Below are 22213 nucleotides of genomic sequence, written 5' to 3'. Positions count from 1 at the left end.
ATCACAACTATGTGTTTTATTTAAACCATCAGATTTTTGTATGAAATACAACTTTTTGACTTTTTTATATTATTGTTATGGAACAGTTTTCATACAGAGGTGGAATGTTAAGACATATTGAGTCAATATTTCAATAATCATATTGATGTATGGTTTGCAACAAAACTATAGTACGCTATGATTGGCATGAAATGTCAGAAATAACATTTTGATATCATCCACTTTTAAACCAGTGCGTTTCTTTGAGCATTAGATTTCACCAGTACCAAGGCAAGATGTATATATGTAATTTCCACAAGGCTGGTAATTAGTCACATGTCTCCTGGAACAATCAATGAATAAGATAAATATATACTTTAAAATTTCAAGTAATCATGCAAAATACCCAGAACATGCAGCAATTTTTATTATTCATGCTTAAGTACAAATCATAATGCCTCTGCAAATCAACTCAACTATTGATCTACATCCACCCAAACTAGTCATTACACTGAAGCCTACAGTCAAGTAGGATGTAGCATCCTAAAAGGGAAAAGGCATCCAATTAAACATAATCATAACATTTTAGAGTTGAAATGATGCTCCAGTTCTATGATGAGATAAGTAAAGAAGCTGACAAGGTTCAAACATAATATTTCTGTCTAATTTTTTTCTCCTAAGTATAAAAACCACTTCATTTGGGTATTCAGAATTTTATATCAGTTTAATATTCACCGACAGGATTTGTTGTTTTGTTTTAGTAACAGGTAACAGCTCACTTACCTCTAATATGTAAGGTATTCTTCAAAGACCATAGGTGCATCTCAGCCAGGCAGAAAGACATCTGATGGCAGATGGAACCTCAGCACTACCAAAGAAGGAAAGAAACCACGTGCAAATTAATTACCCTCTATCACCAGTGAAACTGCAAGTATTTCAGAAACTAAGTATTAAAAGAGATTAGCATTGGTGACAATTTGTTATTTGTAAGTTGTAGTTCTCAACAGCAACAAAATGAATGATACATGGGAATGAATAGGATAAAAAAAAGTTTATTTATATATATATGTATATATGAGAAGAGCCATATCAATATCTGTGCTTGAATTTACAGTTAGTCTCACTGCAGTGAATAACTTTGCACTCGGTGCTTCTCATATACGTTTTATAATTAATTTTTACTGTGTGGTTATTACCCTGACACACGCAAAAGTGAAGCCACTATTTACAGATCTGGCTTACAGATATGAGAATTTTACTTTTTTACCTACTTTTTTGCCTAACTTTTTTACACACTGCACATGAGGAAGTACCAATAAAGTCAAGAAACAGTTTTGAGCATAATATACTTGCAGGCTCTAGTTATAATGCTAAATATCAAAAATGATGTCTTTCTAAATAAAGACAAAGCACTTGTATTAAATCAATTAGTAACAAAGAAAACAGCAGATGTGAAGCATGTAAAAGATAAGAATTGAAATATTATGTACATTGACTATAATCATTAACTGTTTGCTGGGTGTGTTTTGAGTGATCCATCTGACCAGTCGCACTTGCAAATGTGTTATATTTCAAGGGAGCGCTGGGAATCTTCTGAAACACCATAACCAACAGACTTCCCTGAGTAGTTTCCCGTGGCACCAAATACTCAGCGCTACAGTGACAAATGGGCCATGAGACCAATTACGTTGGTTTCTTTGGCTAAACCCAAGACTCCCCGAAAAGCTGAACTCCGAAGGGCAACTTGAACAAACACAACAGACTTCAAGAATAACTGTTGGTATGGTACTGTACACAAACTTCTTTCCTTTTTTGAAGTGGGCTCTGCATTTTCTTTCCATTAGCGCGCTCTCGATAATGTTATCAAGGAGATGAACCAATTAGTAGATGACTGCAGAATTCCTATCACATAAAGAGTATCAGACAGAAACGTCAAGAGTGCTGCGATGAAAAATATGTGTAAGAATCTCAGGTAGCATCATGAAAGCTATCATAGTCCCAGCAGAGCTATGAGACCTTGAGGTATTATCACCCAAGCTAATATGTATGTTTTGATGCACCGCCTAATCCACTGAAATAGCACCAAGTGGAAATAGCATTTTCTTTACACTGATCCCCAAATGTACAAAAAGTCTTGCTGACTTACTAAATCCCATAGTTCTATTAAAAAAAAGAAAAAGAAAAAGAAAAAAGCTCACAACACACATACACACATCTAGTAAATGGAATATACTTTTGTCTTGGGTGAGAATGAGGTTTGGAAAAAAATGCAATGAGATTAATGGCATGGTGGTCTGTGGAACCTGGGGACCTCTTTTGGTGTTAATATGGATGAGGGCAGCCCCTCATTTTCCATGTGGACTAGAGAAAAAGGAGACTGTATATTATAATTTTCCTGTTTTTTTTTTTTCTCCATTCTTACTTTAACAAGTGAAACAAAACTTACATTCCCCAAGGCCCAAAGATCCTAGATTAGAATCTCTCACTAAGAGGAAGTCATCGAATTGAGTGAACTTCTCCAAATCCTATCATGGTCTGACTAAAAAAAAAAAATAAAGCCTTTGATCGTCAGGCAATCTGTTCAGCTGGAGAGAAGGCATGTCTTGCCAGCAGACAAGGTGAGACTAGGAGACTTTGGCACGACACATACGCTAACAGAAGTTCTCTAAATGACTCTAAAGATTTTGTATATAGTCTGCACAGGTCCTTTTAGTTGTGACCTCCTACTGAACATAAAGGTATCCCATAACATTTTAATATTCTATGTGGCCTCCAGACTGACATATCAGGGAAGTACAGGATTAAGCACCAGAAGACAACCTTCAAGCCCTTATTTTTTCACCAAGTGTCAGGGGCGGGCCTCCAAAAAACAGAAGGAAGCTTTCAAATGAGCACTAGAAACTCTCTCTTCAAGATTCATAACTTTAAAAATTTGAACTCAGAAATGAAAAAATAAGAAAGCTTTGTAAGGAAATGTAAAAAAAAGGGCGACGTCTTAAAAACTGTATTTCAGTTCTGTACTGAACAATCTGGAGGGAGCAAAATTCTCCGTGTAGCTCCAACAGGGTAAAAGATTGATTTTGTCAGTTATTCCAGCCTTGAGGACTAAACAACAGTTTAGTTTATTGCTTCCCCCTTCTTTGGACCCTGAGCATCCAGCCACAAACCAACCAATTTATACAAATGGTGATAACTGTTGTGCCAGTGAAAATGATCATCTGTCCAAAAAAATACTGGTCCAACCTAACGATATCCTAATCTGAAATACATTCTGTTTACTACTACTACAAAAAAAAGAAAAAAAAGAAAAAAAAGAAAAAAAAAGAAAACTTGCTTAAGTCAGAATATTTTTCTGAGGAATTATTCTCTCTTGTAGTTCCTCTTGAAGAAATGCAAGCCAACTTTCAGAATTATGCAACTACCTCTTACATCTAGCCACATCATTATATTACAGCACAATTTGGGGAGGGGGGGAGGAGAAGAAGGATCCTTCTGTCTTATAAAAGTGCTTCTCAGAGTTTACAGGGCTCCTTTAACCAGAAGACTTGGGCCCAGCTATTGCAGAGACTTAGACATGCAAACCGATAAAACATCCTCCCATTTGAGCTCTAAGGAATCTGCCCCCTCCCCCACCCTTTAAAACTGAGTAGAATTTGGGAAAATGGGATAAAATAAGTCCATTGTTAGGGTAAAACTGGAATTCAATTTCATAGCTAGTTCTTTTTTCTGGCTCATGCAACACTGACTGTCTGCTTTCACAATATTTCTACAAACAACAGGGATATTTGGTGGTTGCAAAGCTCACTGACAGTGAAGCTTCTATTGTAAGAAAGGCCTAAATATGGCTTGCAGAATAATCACTGAAAGGAAATACATTATCTGATAACCCAAGAATTCTGGCATGAAAATTATACATTGTAAATTTATTCCCATATGCTGTGAAGTTGTATCATGCTCCATTGAGTTAATTTTTGTGAAGTTTATTTTACTGTTTTGTGAGTCTGAAAATAATCCTCCTTTTTTGCAATTACAATTAGTTATATTTACTGAGTTTTCATATTTGAAGATATTTATATATTTAACTATATATAGCTCCTTAAGCTTATTATATAACTCATTATATAGCTCCTTAAGAACATTAAGACAATTTGACACATCTTAACATGCTGAAATTCATCTGTAAATTAGAACAAACAACTTAGTTCCAGTTGGTATCAATCAAGATTACTTCTTAAACAAATATCTTGGGCTTCATACAGTTATATTTGTCTATCCTGACCGCATTCAAAATGCTGAGGCCCCAATCTCGCAACCAGTTCTGCACTGATGGACTCCCTACAGCCACAGAGATCACCTTGGCAGAGCTCACGGCAGGATCATGCATGTTATTAGACAGCAACCATAAAAAATGTGGCCAGACTTAATTTATGTTAATAATAAGCACAAGTGTTTGAGATATTATTATTTTAAATCAGACTAGCTTTGTGTTGCCAAAAAACCATGCAGGCCATTGTTCAAGATGTGAATCCTTGGATGAATTCCAAGTTGTCCAGTTCATTCTGAGCAGTAAACTACAAAACAGTTTTGCACTAGACAGTGCTGAAGTTCAAGGATGTGTGCAGAAATACTGCAGAAAATCTATGTGGGGTAACTTATTCCCATCTAATTGCTTATTCATGTGTCAAAACCTAGGCAAAGATTTTGCTTGACTTGTCACACAAGTAGATGATGACAGGGTCAGACACTAAATTCTTATTTTATGAATTCTAATCTACTGCCCAAACTACACTACTGTCCTTCCTACCTTCATAAACACTTCCAATATATGTTATTGGTACACTTTTGAAAGACAGCTATTGATTAACTGAACAGATAATAAGATTAACAACAGTTAAGCAGACTGAATTTGAGGGCGGTAATGCTATTTGTCAAGAAGATATTTAGTTATGTATATCAGCCACACCTCTGACAATATTAATGAAGCTAGCAGTCATTCTCCAGTTGATACTGCAGGCAAGTATTACAATCTTGAACAATCCTCTGAAAGAGTGTGCGTGAAAAGTTAAAAAAAAGGTCACAGAAAATAGATATAATTGACCCAGGTTTTTACTTCATAGAGTAAAAAGGTCATATACTCATTTTGATAAAGACCCTGAAGGCCTTTATATAAACTGGATAGTAGATAAGTGATTCAAACTACAGATAACCAGTGCTGATACATGATATAAGGAAATTATAGAAGAAGTAAATGTCAAACTGTTTGATGCTATTCTTTTAGATAGTTTGTTGTTGTAAATAAACTGATTTTTCAATACTTCAGGTTTGTGGGTCATAAATTTTCAAAGTAATGATTTCTTACTGTAAGCCAAAAGAGAAGATAATAAAATCTCTATTTTTTAAGCCAAGCAAAAATGAGCTTCAAAAGGTGAGAGGACCTGCAAATTATTCAAGCGCAGAGTAAGTCCTTGGTGCCATTGCCCTACCACTATTGCAACTCCTATTTGCAAGGAAGGAAGTTCATATATCAGTAGGTCTTTAAACTGGGAACACCAGTTCCCATATGAAATTAATAATGGAAATTTCTGGGTTTATGGCACTATTACTGACAACAATAATAGATCTGAAATGTTTATGCTTGTGCGCATAGGTATTTTAGTTTATCTACTGGTCATGCAGCATGGGCTGCTGCTATTAGTAACAGTGATCAAACAACACTTAGACCCAAAGCAATCAGTTAACCATAGTTCAACCTGAATTTTAACTTTACATGTACCAGCACAAATAAGATTCTTATATATTTTTGTGCAAGACTTCAGATTTAGCTACCAAACTGCTACCCAGGTCTGCGAGGATCTCACAGTTAATTTTTGTTAGTGCAGCACTGAGTAAGTAGTGTGAACATCTATTTGTGTATGTGACGTACAAACAAATTTTTCACTGAGCTGTTCAGCTCTTGCCTTTTACAATTTATACTATAAATGTTAACTATCATAGTATTTATTCAAATAAATTTCAAAAGCACTTTGGCAAACACACTGATTTGATTCACAAATCTTACAAATACAAGTTGTTTTTAAAAATAGAAAAATACTTTCTGAGTATATTATATGAGCTGAATAGATTTACATGAACAAACATAGTGATTATATTTGGACCTGCAATGTCTTTTAAATGCATTTTTGGGCATTCTATTTTGAAATTATTTTGACATTTAAATAATATTCAGCAGCTTCTTTGACTCATTTTCTTCTTCTGTATTGCTTTGTTGCAGCCAATAACTTAAACTTAACTAATATTTGAAAATCACCTTTGAATAGACATCTGTGAGGTTCATATTAAATTGAGCTTGTTTGCTAGCATTTATTTTTAAATGTTTTTTCTGCTATACTTGAATTCCAGTTAATCCAATGAGACTTGTATCTAGCTCTCTTCAACGTAATATTAAAAAAAGCTACAATGCCTGTGTGTCAGACTTCCTTTTAAGAAAGATTTGATTGCAAACACAAACAAAAAGCTTTTCTTCTTTTGTACTCCTTTATGATCTTCAAACAGGTTTCTATGAAAAGGACTAGCATTTTTTCAGTTTTAAGCCATACTCACCTTTGCAGTAAGGGAAAACAAAAATGAAAATTTCATGTTACAATAATTAATTCCAGATTGTAATGCTACAGCATAGTTTATGTTATACTCTAATTACACAGATATGCACTAGGGAAAATAACTTTGAAGAAAAAAATGCATTTGTTTAAACATTTTTATAATCACGATTGAAACTGTTCAGCCGTGGATCATGTATAAAATAAAAGGTACACAGATTAAAATACTGAACTGTGAACTATTTTTGCTACTGTGTGGAGAGAGCAAAACGAGCCATGAGAGTAAAATGTTTTGTCTATAAGCAGAGTTAATTTCAGAAATTTGCCTTATTAAAAAAATGCAAACAAAACAGCTTGAGTCCACAGTATGAGAGACACAGACAGCACGGCAGGGAGGGGGGAGCTGGGTGAGAGGAGAAAGATCAAGCCAAAAGAGTATTTTTGACAGCAATGAATGAAGATTTAACCAATCCAGTTGCCAAAAACAAAACAAACTTTTCCTGTCGAGCAGAATTAACCGGTGATGCTCAGCTGATTCACTGGTTTACTCACAGTACGAGCTTTCATTTCAAACATTCGTGTCTCTGGCCGTGCTAACGCTCTGAACGGGGCCGAGTGGGATGTGGTCTTTCCGCCTGTGCTGACAAAGCAGCCAAGGTAATCCTGCCTTTTGTTCAGCTTGCCGGGCTGCTCTCCGCAAAGACCTACGGGCACCTGACAGCGCTCGGCCACCCCGGTGCGAAGCGTTGCCCACGAACGCATGTGTAACAGAAACAAAGAGATGGGCCGAATCTGCCTCTTTGCACTGGCTACACGGGGGATGCAAAGGGACTGCAGTGCTAATACAGGTATCTCAACTTCTTTCCACATATTATGTGTGCGAAGCAAGACAAGCTGTCACTGAGATAACTGCAGGTGCCTTTGACTAGTAATTAAAACAGTTCTGGTATCAAACCTGTCCTACAACCGAAAGGCAATCCATTTAGTAAAGGCCAGCATCATCCCCATAAATTCGAGTATTTGTACTACAGACAACTTGAGTTTCAGGATCTGCAAGAGATCACACATATAATGGCCACCTTCCAACACTTCTTAGGGTGACCTTCCACTTACTTGCGAATAATTTAATCACCACTGGACGAAAAATGTTAAATCTGATTTTATCATAAGATCAACTTCATCTGCATCAAAAAGCTAATAATTACAGTATATTTATTTGATATGCTACATATTGATACAGATGTAGAGATAATTTCTTTTGTCAAGCCTAGTTTCACACCTTGAAAGAATACATTTAAAATGTGACTGCTGTAATTTCTGGTCACTGTAGGCTACCAGTCCTTAATTTCTGGAAAATAATGCACTGGTGCAATTTTTACTTTTTATGCTTTATAATCTTTAAATGTAAAATGCACATTCAGTCAACTCTTGATATTTCAGAAACAACCAACATAGGCCCACCATACGCAATATGGTTTTGCTTAGAAAATTAGAGAAACTCCTTTATTTTCTGAGGTTCAGGAGGTGAAGAGGAATATAAGTCCCACAGATACTGTAAGACTTTCCACCCATCAGCATCATCCCTATGGCTTCCTCTTACATCTTACACCCTTCAGTAGGGCTTTTGTAGCTTTCTGGTGAAATGGACAGCTATACTGCTTCTATTAGCAATAGCTGTGAATTTGTACAGACTCCATTACGCCTTATACTATCAATTAACATCCAACCATGTAGTGTCACAAAAGTAGCTGAACGGCATAGTCTTTCTCACAAACTTGAAAGAATTACCAATTGATATGATACTTCTGCCTGCCTAGTAGCACTACATGTTTTTTTAATAAAATGCTTGATGCACTAATTTACTTTGACCAATTAGGATATATTGTATTTTGTTGACATACATTGTCAACTACGTATTTTACTGGATAATATTGGTGATATACTACATGGTTTTAGGCTTACTGTCTTCCTTCTCCAGCTGTATATCAAATTTGTTTTCCTAGTGGATAGATTTGAAGGAGGCAACATTGACATAAACAAAGTACGTGCATCCCTACTATCTTTACTACTGAGTTAACATATCCAATATATTTTACCATCTATCCCTTTTCATGACTAACCTTATTAGCTTATGCTGCTTGCTGAATAAAGTAATAAAAAGTGGCTCTTTCTAATATAAGAACTGTTTACTAAAGGAATCAACCTCCCCAGAATTGTTACAATTATAAAGCACAAAAAAGATAATTATGATTATCTAACTAGAAGAGAAGTGGTAAATATCTTACTAAAAGATTAAGCAGACTCCCTGTTGTCATTTAACCAGTCATTGATACATGTCTAGTTCTGATTTTAAAATTTCAGTTCCAAACTCAAACAGTGATTTACAATAGTTACTTAAATATGCTACCAGCAGAAAAATCCATCTAGCTAATGCTAAAAAAATTTGCAACTTAAAACTGAATCCTGTTGTCATGCAACTCAGAGGAAAAGCTACTACTGGGTCGAATAGTCCAAGTCCCTAGTAAGCAGATTGTGTAGACTAATGACTAATATTTTGTTCCAAATTACAGTACTATTATTATTTGCACAAGAACAATACCAAATACTTAACAGATTAGGGCTAAAGCTTTCTGGGCACTGTATAAACAGTTATAGAGATCCTGAGTACTTTGTTATATTGTTGTCACAGGTTTAATCTAAACAATCTCTTTGAAAATCTACAGAAAAATACCTTTGAAATGACACGTGACATAACCTTCAACTCCTAATATCTTCAAAGAATTCACAAGCTACCAGTCATTCTGTGCATCCATTCAGATTCCCTGAATTTTATATAGAAAGAGCAAGAAGTGCAAAATATCCAATTATTCTGTTGTTTGATATGTTTGACTGAAAGACAGATTACTCTTATTTGTCTAGGTTCTACTCCCGAATTAGAGACAATTTGACTTCAGCCTGAACTAGCCAGGCCAGGCTCTAAAGAAGAGCTGTACCCTTTCTCACAGTGGAAAGGAACATACAGAGGTATCGTATAATCACGTGGAAGAACTGGAACCAGATTAATTACCCAGCGATGCCTGTCCGCTTCACAAAGCACACCCACTACTGTCGAAATTTACACCGCTTAAATATATACATGCAACTATTAAATTCTCAAGTTGCTAGGGAGTATGATGTTTACAGAACTTAATTCCACATGTTCTTGCAATGTAAACACCCAAAAGGAAAGTATTTATTCTAATAAGAGAAGGGCCCCTATGATCTAGGAAAAGATATCTGAGTGATGTACAACTAAAATTAGGGACAGCAGCCCTTGATATAGAGATGCTACACACCAGCACACACAGGTGCAATAGAAATGTGGCCACTTAGGACTGAAGGGACACTTCACAAGCCTTTTTGTTTAAGGCTTAGGAGGCTACCTGGCTTCTAAGGAAGCCACCAAGGAGGACTTTCATCCCTCCCCTTTCTGTGCTCAGTGCCAGTTCCTCCAGCAGTCCCCTGACCTTCTACTAGAGACCATCTTGGGAAGCTTGGGCAGCTTTCAAAAGCATTTGGATATCAGAAATGCTTAACCCAGCTATCTGGAGATTTGTGGGAAGAAAAACCAACTTCTACCGAGGAAATATCTTCAGGATCAGCATCTCCACAGGTTGGCTTAGACAAAGGTTTGCAGGTGGCAGATTTCTTTGCTGAGTGCTCATCATCTAGACATTACCGAGCATATGACTGAGGATATACTGCTTTGTACTATGGGCCATTTTTGAAAATTAAAGGCTTTTATTCAGTCTTTTTAGTTGATTCTAGAATAGCAGAATTTTCTCTTAGAAATTTTCCTACCTCCATTCTCCTTCACTCAGCTTGCACTAATGTCCTGGCTCAAAAGTGCAGGCTTTAAAATGTTATTCCTGGGATAAGTGTCTGTAAAACCAGTTCCCAGCTCCGCTGTTTGCAGATTCTTACAGCACAGATGGGCCATTTTTAAGTTTGCTATTGATGAGGGGTCCTGATGATTTCAAGAGACAAAAAAACACCCCCTTCTATTTTACTATGGGTATTCTTTTTAAATCTTTATTAACAACTGCAGAAATTTATAAATTACATCTATTTTACTGCTCCTGCTACAAATACATGCAGTGGAGCTATAATGGAAAAAAATGATTCTAAAACAGACAGTAATATCACGAGCAAGTGGTACACAGTTCAGACGCTCAACTCTGAATCACTAATTTGGCAAAAGACTGGCCCATTTTTCACTTGCATGGTGAGGGTCTACATATACTTTGTTTTGTTTTTCCGTTAACAATTATAACATGTGCTAATGTTGCTGCTTTGAACCATTCTAGCCTCTCTGAATCACTTTTAGTTATCCTCATTTTAATCCTTTGAATTCCAAGAATGGCAGTGGACAAAGGAATGCAAACGAAAGAAGAAGAAATTGGGTAATTCTGGGAAACATAAAATGATTCTCCTTTAAATCTAAAAATATGTAGAGAAAAGTTAAGTAAATTGGGTTTTAAGAAAAGAGAACTACTTGGTGCAGAAGCACCCTCTAATGGCTGGCCAGAGACTGGTCTGGATAGTAGCTGCAAAAGCTGCTTAATAGCTCCCCTGATAAGGGAGGAAAACTGCTAAGATACAAGAGAAAGAACTGTGAGTATGCATGTATGTGTATAAACAGACATACATACATACATACATACATATATATATATATATGTCAGCATATATTTGCTGTTGCATATCTTAAACACAAAAGAAAGGAGCAACATAAATCTAATGTACTTTTTTACCATGCCAAATATTTCATTAGATTCTGGATTTCCTTGAAAAATTATTCTTAATTTAGTAGTTGAAATAGCATTTTAAGCTCACCTAGCTTTCAATCATTCTTCAGCATTTTAAGATAAACAGAAACTGACTTTCCTATCTTACCTCAATTAACTTTTACAAAAGTAAACCAGTCCAAAAAAGGCTTCAGGAAAAATGCTACATTAAGCCCTAATAATTTAGGTTGAATGGAACTTGGAAGTCGTTTGGTCCAACCCCCTGCCCAAAGCTGGCCAAATTTGAAGTTAGATCCCAACAATGGAATATTAAACTCTAAAAAAGTTATACTTTCTATTTATGCTAAAGCTCTAGCAGAGATACTGGAAATGTAAAATAGTTCTGCAGTCTGAAAGTATACCTTAATAAATATTTTTTCTTTCTATTCTGTGGCTTTGCTGATTTTTTCCAAAAATATCCAAAAGGAGTATTCTAATTTTGCTCATATAACTACATTATTGTACCTCCATCCTGGAATTTGTATTTGGCATACAGTCCCTTATTATTAACTGTTAAGTATAATATCCTAGTATTCACAGAAAGCCAGTGGCAGATAGAGCAGTTAATAACATGAAAGTAATGAGGCTAACCGACCAACTTGCTTCTCAACATCACTTTTCAAATCTCTTTGGGCTAAATTTTCAGCCAGTGTGTGGGGAATTAGCCATAGAAATCCCATTAACGTTAATGAATGTTCCATGGTTAACTCCCCATGCTCTGCGCTGAAGATTTACCCCTATATCTCTAAAATAAATATGTGCAGATGCCCACATTCTTTTTATAAAGCCTGAAGAAATTAAGGGCTCTATTCTCAAATAATTGACTTATGCACATGTATCTTTTTCCCCCATGGATCATCTTCTACTATCAGAATGGGTATAATGTCTGCATTATTCTCATTAAAAACATTATCCAAAGTGTATGTTTACTGCATAAAGACTGAGTTTATTTAACTGTATATTTTACAGAAATAATACATATCTTGAGAAGGATTTCTCCCATTGTTAAACACATGAAGCAGAGGTTGAGCAGTGCTTAGTATCATAACAGCAGCATCTGTTTATACTTACATTTCTGAAGAAGAGGCAGAATTTAAGAAAGTCATTAATCTGACAGAATTAGAGAGGAAGGCATCTTATACCCCTATGGAAAGACAAAGCTCAGCTAGGGCAATAAAAGCCTCTTTGCAAGCAGTGGCTGAGACACCCTTTAAAGATGGAGAACGCTTGTTACATCAACTAGGGAAAAAAGAAGCTGGAAAGAGCTTCTGGGATCGAAAAGAGAAGCTACCCTCTGGTTTCGAAAAGTATGTTTGGGGGGCATATTCCCTTCATGTCTTCAACGCCTGCTTGCGAGTATGTACCCTTGTTATTTCTACAATTTTAATTTGAAAGCCTACTTGCCTAGATGAATACATCATCTCAAGTTCTATAACAGCTTAAAAAAAAAGTGCCAAAATTGCTTATTTGCCAAAGTTATGCTTTAGAAAAACACTTAAATTGATGTTTATAAATTTTTGGTCTCACTGGTACTAAAGTACATGCTTAAGTGCTTTATTTAGCTGAGGACTCCAATTGCCTGTAAAGACATAAAATGGTGTTGACCTAATAATATACTGAGGCTCATTTAGGCTTCCGATGCATTTTGAAAAGGCCTCTCAGACATGTCTCAATTCATTATGTCAGAGAACTGCTTCAAACCACATACATATGTTAAAATTTGGGAAATAAATCCTCAATAGCACACCTTTCATACATGAAGCTTTACCATACCTTCCTTAAAATGACTGTTGCTGTAGATCAGACTGCAACATGTCAGGTGTAATACCCAATTCTCTGCATCGTGCCTAGAAATAGTTTATTAGAGTGTTAGCACTGTAACCTCCAAGAAAAGAGTCTACTCCTTCCCTGAGTGCAGAAGTGAAAAATCATTCATGTGGAGTCTGTGCAATTGTTTTCTCTTCAAATAGTATTCCACCTAAATGAAGTTAGAGGAAACCCCCTGAAACTACACAGTGAAATATCTGAGGAAATTCACTCAGAAAGGACCACAATCCTTCTGGTTATATCTGGAGCTGAAGAAGGTGCATTTAGATAGAACTTATTTTAGCTTATGTGCTGACTCTTAAAATTACTTCCAGGTCAAAGATTAAATATAGAGTCCCCTTTAGACATCAAACTATGTGACTATAAACCAATGCTGTTTCAATAGCAATACATTTAAACATTTACAGGTCTTTCACAGCCAAGATAAAAAAGGGAATTTTCTTGGTAGTATTACAAAAATGCTTTCAGCTAGGACCCTGCAGCATCTGGAATGAGGTTAAGGCAAGCCTGTGTGCGGGTGGGGAGGAGAATCAGTCATGTAAACAGGTTTTAGATTGCATTTATTACAAACTCCCCTCATTTTCACTTGTTTCTTTGGAAATTAGCAGAACCATGACTGGATTAATTCTCTGTGGGTTTCACTCTGTACTATTATTGAGCAGTCATGGGAAAACTCAGCCAAATGAGTATAGCTCTAGTGAAGCCATACATATAGGAGGAAGGGCAACCACCAGAACACAGGGTTTGTCTAAAAAAAGACATTCAAACAGATAGAACACTTCAGCTGACCTCCCTGAAGTTACGGCCCCGTGCTATAGTTGAGCTGAATTTTTTGAAAAGGAGTAGCTCCACTTTATAGAGTATGTTTGTGGGTTTTCTGGTTTTACACAGACATGTTCCTACCTATGCTTCAGGCAGGCTGTCACTCTCCATCCCTCACTGCATTGCTTCACATCTGAGCAGGTCTTGTCTCCACACCTATGTACCCTTCACAGCTCCAAGGCTATCCCGACTAGCTGACACCTCTCTCTTTAAGTGCTGTAAGGCTACCAGTAGTGTCTCTTCTCAGTATGATGAGAAACATAGCTATGACAGCAGCCACGTCTTCCTCATGTCTACAGAGCGTGCGCGAGAAAAAAAGGCACAGGCAAGACTTGACTTCAGCAGGCCAAGTGCCAGGTCCAGCACATCCCTCCAAACAGTTCACACTTAGCAGTCCCTTTCCATTGCTGCATTCCCGAGGGGGGACACCATCCTGGTGAACAGCAGCAGTGCTATCTCTTCTTGGCTTGTCCAGTGGTTTTTTGAACACAGCCTTCAATATGTCCTGGGAATCTGCCTAAGGATAACATACTCCACCATCAAGACACCTTGAATGGGTTTATTCGTAGTGACTAAATTGCTGACAACTGCTCTCCTCCAGTGTGCTCCCCTGTACATATGCTTGGCAGTATCAGCAGGAGCGTATTGTCTGCACTTGACACCATCCACTGGTAGCATCCTAAAACATATTCCTTCCTGCTGACGGAATTGTTGTTTGCATTGAGTAAGAGCAGAAGGGGAGAGAAGATAGGTACTTTTGTCTTCTCAGTAGCAGGCAATATGTTGAGCACTCTATTTATGAAAGGTCCCCATTACTGCTACATTTCATAGCAGCCTCCTCCCTTAAAGCATCGGAAATTTCCACAACAGTCCCAACAGTTGATTTCTCAATATTCAACTAGTTTGCAACTGACTGGCATCAAGTGAGTGTAATGAGCTTTCAGATGGTGCTGGCAAAATGCCTATTTGCACTGCCAAGAACTCTCCTATGTGTACACTCTGTGGCAGCTCTGGGGTGAGCATAGAGATGGGAAGTGCCCTCTGTCATGCTGAATTCCCACTTCCGCCACTGGTCATCCAAGTTGTGCATCATTACCCTGCTCCCCTGTGTGCAGCTAGCTGATCTACCCCCAAAGCAGCGCTCCACCAAATCAAGCTGCTTCAGATAAATGTCCTGGGGAAGTAACTACTCTATTCATCTACCCACTCCTCCTCCTTCATTAGCTGTATGGCCACAACTTCAAAAGCTTTATGAAATCACAGAGCCAAAACCATCTCCTTGCATGACTACACATGCACGTGCACAGTCTTATTTGCATTAATGACTATCATGATCTATGATACATCCTCCATGCTGCTTATAGCAGTTCAAAAATGCAATGGCAAAATTAATGGATGTGGGGACAGGAATCATAGGAGTTTGCTAGCTTTATCCTCAATTCTAAAATTCCTGTAAGTATTCCAGGGTTTGTCATATGGAAAAATGCACAACCATGGAAGCAAGCAATAGATCCAAAGTGTAGAATCAAGCAGCATAATATTGCACTATAGGTCCTATCTCCAGACTACTCAGTGGTTAATTCACAAAAGTAGGGAACACAGAAAAATGTTACTTGAGGATACTGAAGCTAAATAGAGGTATTTTAGTTTGATATGGTTAAATAGCCCCACTTGGAGTAAACAAACTATTCTGCTTCCCCCAAGTGCACTTTCAAATAGAAGCCAAAATTGCTCATACAGTTAGCACCTGCCTTTTCATATCTGACAATATCTTTCTACACAGATCCTTAGGGATCAGGAAAAGCTAGGAATACTGCAATTCCTATATCAGTGCATGCTTTAGGGATTTTAAAGTGAATTCACTATGATGAAGCTTGCATAGGTGTCCTGGCCTTTGTCCTTCCCAAGGATTTCTTCATGAGATGTGTGATATTTAGTAACCACGTTCCCCATTTGTCAGCCTTTCAGGATTGCAAAACGCACACCTAAAAAACATCCCATTGCTCGATCACGCTAACACAAGTCATATTAATTAAGAATATGTTTGTGTAATTAGATGGGAGAGGTGCTTTGCACAGCAGTTAAAGGACATGCAACATCTATAATAAGCAACTCTGTGTGTAAGATATTATTACAGAACAGTGTTCTTGGTCTGAAAGAAATAAGTAATTTAGAAGTTGATGCCAACTCTTTGGTGTTTTCTAGGTCACATAAATTGTTATTAGGACCTGATATATTTAAATAACAAAGCACATGAAATCATATTTTATCTGACTCAATAGGAACAATTATTCTATAGTATTTGCTGAATAAAGTTAAATAAAATTTTCCCAGGAGGTTAATTAATAATGTATCATTTTCATATAACAACTATATTTGACTGGCTATTGCAAAAGTTTGACTTTCTTTTGACCACCTTACCGAAAAGAATAAACATCAGCATAATCAAATTTTCAACAACATCTTAAAATTATAATTATTACTTTGTTTACAGCTAACCCCTCTCACAGCTCCAATATACACAGGTGCACACACTTTCTGATAAAGATTTGCTGGCTAAAAAAGCTGTTAGCAGAACAGTACAACTGTCCTTAGGCAAGCAAGCTTCCCATTTACTGCTTAAAACAGGTAGCAATACATAAAAATAACGTGCATATGCTCAGCAAAATCATTTTTTATGTTTTCTTTTTAATTTTAATATCAAAGTATTCCAAACCCCAATTATGCTTAATTAGTGAAACTGTGACTATCCCACTTAATTATTTTAATATCTCAGGATTAGACAAGGAATGCAGAATTTTGGTAAAGTAGACAACGAAGGAAACACACTGACTGTTCCAAGAAAAAAAAGCTGTATTTCATGTTCTGAGCCAATCAACAATGAGCCACAAATATTGTATTACAGATGATTGCTTTAATCCTAAGGCATTTTAGGGTGTATTTGAAGTAACACAAGGGAAGCTTGTTTTGATATATTCACAATATGGAGCTGCTAGGAGGTGGCTACTAGATTCACACAGTATGACTTAAGTTCTCTCTTTCCCTTTGGAACACAAAAGGGTAAATACTTCCAAGCAGACTTAAAATAATATGAGAATTTATCACACGGCTTTCTTTCAAGAAATAGCCCTTCTTCTTCTTCTACATAATACAACGCAAGAACTACAGGCACACTCTCATTCATCCCGTGTTGCAAATCTTTCATTTGAAACTGCTAACTTACCTTCCGTACACATTTCTCACGACTTTTTAAACACCGTTTTCACCTTCACACACTTGACATACAAACTTAACAGAAATGCAACTTTACACAATGGCACCACCTAGTGTTTAAATCACCAATTTCCATCCCTTACACTAACTGACCGCGGCTACTTTCCTTCTACTCACAGATGAGAAACATAATATACATGTCTAAAACAGAGCACATTTCTTCAAAAGAAGACTCCTCTGTTTTTCTGCCAGTCTGTATTCATGCCTCTCTTATCAAAATTGCCTACAACATGCCCTCAGAATTCTTAATTTTGTTATCATTTCTTTTTTCACTTAAAAGAAACATTCAGGTTCTGATTGAAGAACTATTTTGTGATCAAAGTCAATAAAATTGTCTATAAATCACATTTCAACTGGTTAGTTAAGTAGGAATCAAGCTACATCTAGATGTATTTTGAATCACTTTCCAAAGAAGTAAATTTCCTGTAAAAACGAAAGTCTTGAAAAAATGTTTAGTTAAAAGATTAGAGGTATGCATTATCTTATTAGAAAAATGCACCACTCAATGTCCAAACTTGCCTTATATTGTTACAGGCGGGCTGGCAGCCTTGCCATTTAGAGGTGTCAAACCACCTTGTTAATTTTACAAGTGTGCTTAAAGTTGAGAATAACATTGCAAAACTTTACATGCGAGCTGAAATATATATGTGAGGTACCTTCAACGGGTTGATTTTTCTTTTCTAGAGGTGGAGTGAGGTAACATTTCAGCAAAAATGCTTCAGTCGCTTAAAACTGTTTTTCTTTAAAACAACTTCTAACGTGGTAGGGCTAACCTTTATGATAAGAACACACTTCCTACTATACCTAAACAGAACTTTGGAAAAAAAACCAAAAAAAATGGCCTTCGGGGGGGAAGAAAACCATGCTGTTCACAAACGCTCAGTGAACAATTTCAGTTTTAGCATGCAAGATCCACAAAAGTTCCATTTTCATTTAGGATGCTCCAGTCTCCTAATTCTTCATGCTGATCAGACTGTACCTACACCTTCCAGCCCTCACTTAAAGATGTACCATTCTCTTCTGTGAGCTGCATTTGAAAGAAAAGTATTACATCATTCCTATACCGGCCAAGTTTGATGCACACCAGAGGTACGGGGATTCAGAATGACCTTCCCCAGTTCGCTTTAGGATGAGACTGCCGCAGAAGTCAGAGGCAGATCAAAGACCCAAATGGAGAGTCCCCAAGCCTCAAACGCTGTTGTTCTCTCTGTTTGATGCACAGCTGATCCCAAACATCCTTTTCATACACTCTGTTTTCAGTAACAGGTGTGTTTTGAAAGGCTTACTGCTGGTGAAAGAAAGCACAGATATGGTCTACATCCTTGAACCTTTAATTATACCACGGTTACAGCAAAATGTGCCACATGAAAAAGACTTCTCCTTAAAAACCTCACCTTCAACATGTAGCTCAGAAATTCTCTGCCCTTCCTGTACTACTGAAGCATTTGCACCACAGAAATATTCCCATCCCATCAATTCCACCTACTTTCCCCAATTTAAACGGTTAACATTTCTCCTCCATCTCTTATGCTTCTCCTCATAAACCTAACCTTTGCTTCAGCTGCAATCCCTCTCCCTATTCTGCTCTTCCACCTGCTAATCTCTCTTTACCTCCTGCAAGCATTCACATACACGATGTATTTTCAAAAACAGTTAAATCTTCTTTCAAATTACTAGCTATACTCATGTTACATTTGCTCAATATAAATAAAAGCAAATTCTATAAAGGCAAATTTTATCAAAGAAATCTACATTTTTTCTCAGATATTTATGAGGGAGTTCCAATACATAGTGTTTGAATCCCCCCTGGTTTAGTGGTCCCACATCCCCTTGAGTCACCAACGTCATGAGAACATCAGTTTTCTAGAGTTTGCTTGGGCAGTCTTTCTGCACACATTCTTTATAAACATTTTGCCAAAAACTTTTAGCATTACATCCTCAAAGGAACCCCAGGAGTTAACTCAACAGGGTATGGGAAGCAGGGCAAAGGAGGAATCAGAGCTTTGCTTTGTACGTAGGAGGACACAAAGCCAGCACTAATCTTGCTTTTAAAAGATGATGCTTGAGTAGGAACTGGGTTAGCTATGGGCATCTCAAAAATTCCAGAACAGATTCCTAATAAAAACACTTCAATTAGTGGATGCCCTGCACCCCACCTTGTTCTTTAAATTGCAAAACCTTCTCAACCTTAAAAATAACAGCTGTAGCTTGTTCACTGTGAGACAGCACAAAACTGATGGTCAGCAACTATACCACCACATCCACATCCCCAGTCTGGAAAAACCCAGAGAATGGAACTTTTAAAGTAAGGCAGAGAGAACTGGCTCTACTGTTGATTCTCCTCCAGTTGGGCTGGTACAAATGTTTATAAGACCATACAAGGAACTAGCATTAGGAAAAATGCTCAGTTTAAAACCAGTTCAATTCCCTGAACCAGCTCATCAGGCATCCCTGCAAATAATTTACCAGCGCAATTATTTTAGTGATGCAAGAGTAAAGCAAGAGGTGTGTCAGCTGGCAGGGCTGCCAAAAAAGATACTTCTTAAAACTGCCTTGTTAGGAGAGATAGGAAGCGAACCACTGATCTCTGCAAGGTGTTTTCAACTGGAAACAGTTGGACACAATACTTCTAAGAGCTGAAGGATACATTAGAAGAAGAGTCCTTGTTTTTCTCCCCAGTAGAGCAGAAGTTGAGCACAGGCAGTGTCACCAAGCAAGCCCACCTCCAACTTACTATCTAAAAGCTTTGACTGGGCAGAGATGATTTACCTTGAGACATCTGTACTTTTCACCCATCGTTCATTCCCCTGCATTGCAATGCCACAGTTGCATAAGAGCTTCTGAACCACCACAAACTACAGCCTGACATTTAAGAAAAAACAAAACCAGTGACAGTTTACGTTAACATGCCAGATTATAATCTGTGATGATTCAACCTGTGTTTTATAAGCAGCAGAGGCTGGAAAACTACAGCCATCTCACAGTGAGATGTTCCTCGCAAGCTAAGCCATATTTACGTGCTTTACTCTCACATCATGCCTATTCTCTGTTCTCCACACAGCAGGAATGGGAAACAACTTTCTCTATGCCAGCTTCTCTGCGAGGCCAAATTACCTGATTTTTCTGAAGTGTAAATGGGACAGATTAGAGGAAAAGAAGGGGCTAAAAAACTGGAAGATGGGAACAGCACATCAGCAAGCCCCAAATATGCTGCACTGAGTCATAGGCAGCTGGAAGTAAAGAGAAGCTTTTTCTTTTTTCCCTTTCTGAAGAAAAGGAAGATGGAGACAGAGCAATGAAGGCTATTAGTTCAATTGCTGAAGGGAAAGAGCAAACTAACTGAAGACTGAGACAAATGTGTTTGTACTTTCTAAATAAAATGGGAGAATAAGTAAGCTCAGTTTAAAGTCGTTGCGCTGGCTGGTCACAGCCTAGGAAAATGAGATATACTGTGCCAGATGAACATCAAAGGCAAATTTAGGCACAAAATGAGCATAACGCCACATGACAACTTTATCTCTGTGGATTGAAGGGCCATAAAGGTGCAGATTCCTAACATGATAACAATGATGAAGAATAAGAAGAATAAGAGTGGTATTTTGAAAGGCAGATATCCTAAAGGCTGTTCAAGCTTGGGCTTGTACAGTGAAACTTGGAAGCATGGCAGGGACTACACTGAAATCCCCCCTGGGATGAAGGCCTTTCACCTGAGGCTGCCACTACTCAATTCCCACAGAAAATATGAAACAGCAGAAGGACAAAATACATATTCCTGATCAAATTATCATAATCAGAGGGAACTGCCATTGATTGCATGCAAAATAGATATGAAAGAGAGATGACTCCAGTCCAATACAAATAATCTAATCAGGTTTGAAGAGGTTTACAAGTCTTCGTGAACTGTAAGAAGTCCTGTTTGGATGCTTCATAAGCAGAAACATTCCCTGACTGAAAAAACTAATCTGCAAGCAAGAAGAGGAATCCTGTAAAAAAACCCTTTAAAACTATTTTTGTTTCTGGGACAGTGGATCTAGAAGGTGAACTGGACTTCCTCTGACCAGCTAAGTATCATCTACTTTGCAGCATTTACAGCATCATATTAGGCTTGTTTCTCCCTTATACACTATGTCTTTTCACTTGGACACTGAAAGAAGGAGAGAATGAGGGAAAAGACAAGTGCTCAGCTCAGGGCTCCAGTTCTTGAAAAGGACAGATTACCACAGGACAGCTGTAGTAGCTCTCACTCCAGCTGTCCACCTAATCCTCTTTTCATTTTTCAGGAGTGGGGGGGATGGGAGAGGCTCCCACCCTGTTGCAGCATGGCTCAGCTACTTGTGAAATGTGTATTTCACAGTTCCAACTGATGTAAGGTACAGCTCTGTACCAATGGTACACTAGCACCAACTTCAGCTTTCCTTAATTGGCCAACCTGTAATTTGTGGCAGTTCAGGAGCTGCTACATAAGCACCTGAATTGTCCCTGAAGCAGAGGCAGAGCAATAACCAGAACAGCTGTCCCAGAGTAAGCTGTCCTGGATTGTGAATCAGAAGCCTGAAGGATCTCATTCCTTTGTGAAACCTAGTTTAGAAGCAGCAGCACTTGGCACTCTGGTTGATTAATACATATTCCCACTTAAGGGGAGCCTGAAGATATTACTAAGTGGCTAATGGAATACTCATGCTGATTGCTCAGTACAGATGGTTGTACATCATTTTTCCTCTCCACGTAGACTTATATGGCAAATGTAAAAGTAAAAACGGTAAAGGGGATTTGAGAGAATGAGCTTCTTTGCTTCTTAAAAAAGGTGTGAATAGCTGTTGTGTTGCCAGTAGTATCAATTTGTACCTCTGCTATTGTACAAAAGGGAGGAAGACATTACAGTTCTATTCC

General features: G+C 37.6%; 1 protein-coding gene across 1 annotated transcript in view; it reads right to left on the bottom strand.

Annotated features, from left to right (window-relative positions):
• The window catches only part of WDPCP (WD repeat containing planar cell polarity effector), a 152985-nt gene that overhangs the window by 102804 nt on the left and 27968 nt on the right, over positions 1–22213 (bottom strand). The window contains exon 3 of the mRNA XM_067294664.1: positions 763–847. Within this exon, the coding sequence (XP_067150765.1) occupies positions 763–823 (61 nt within the window). The 5' untranslated portion in view covers positions 824–847. The remainder of the gene's footprint in view (positions 1–762; positions 848–22213) is intronic.

The sequence above is a fragment of the Apteryx mantelli genome, chromosome 3 (genome assembly GCF_036417845.1).
Source record: "Apteryx mantelli isolate bAptMan1 chromosome 3, bAptMan1.hap1, whole genome shotgun sequence".
In the NCBI taxonomy this organism is placed as follows: Eukaryota; Metazoa; Chordata; class Aves; order Apterygiformes; family Apterygidae; genus Apteryx; species Apteryx mantelli.
The sequence above is the reverse complement of the archived record's forward strand: the minus strand, read 5'-3'. Positions and strand labels throughout refer to the sequence as shown.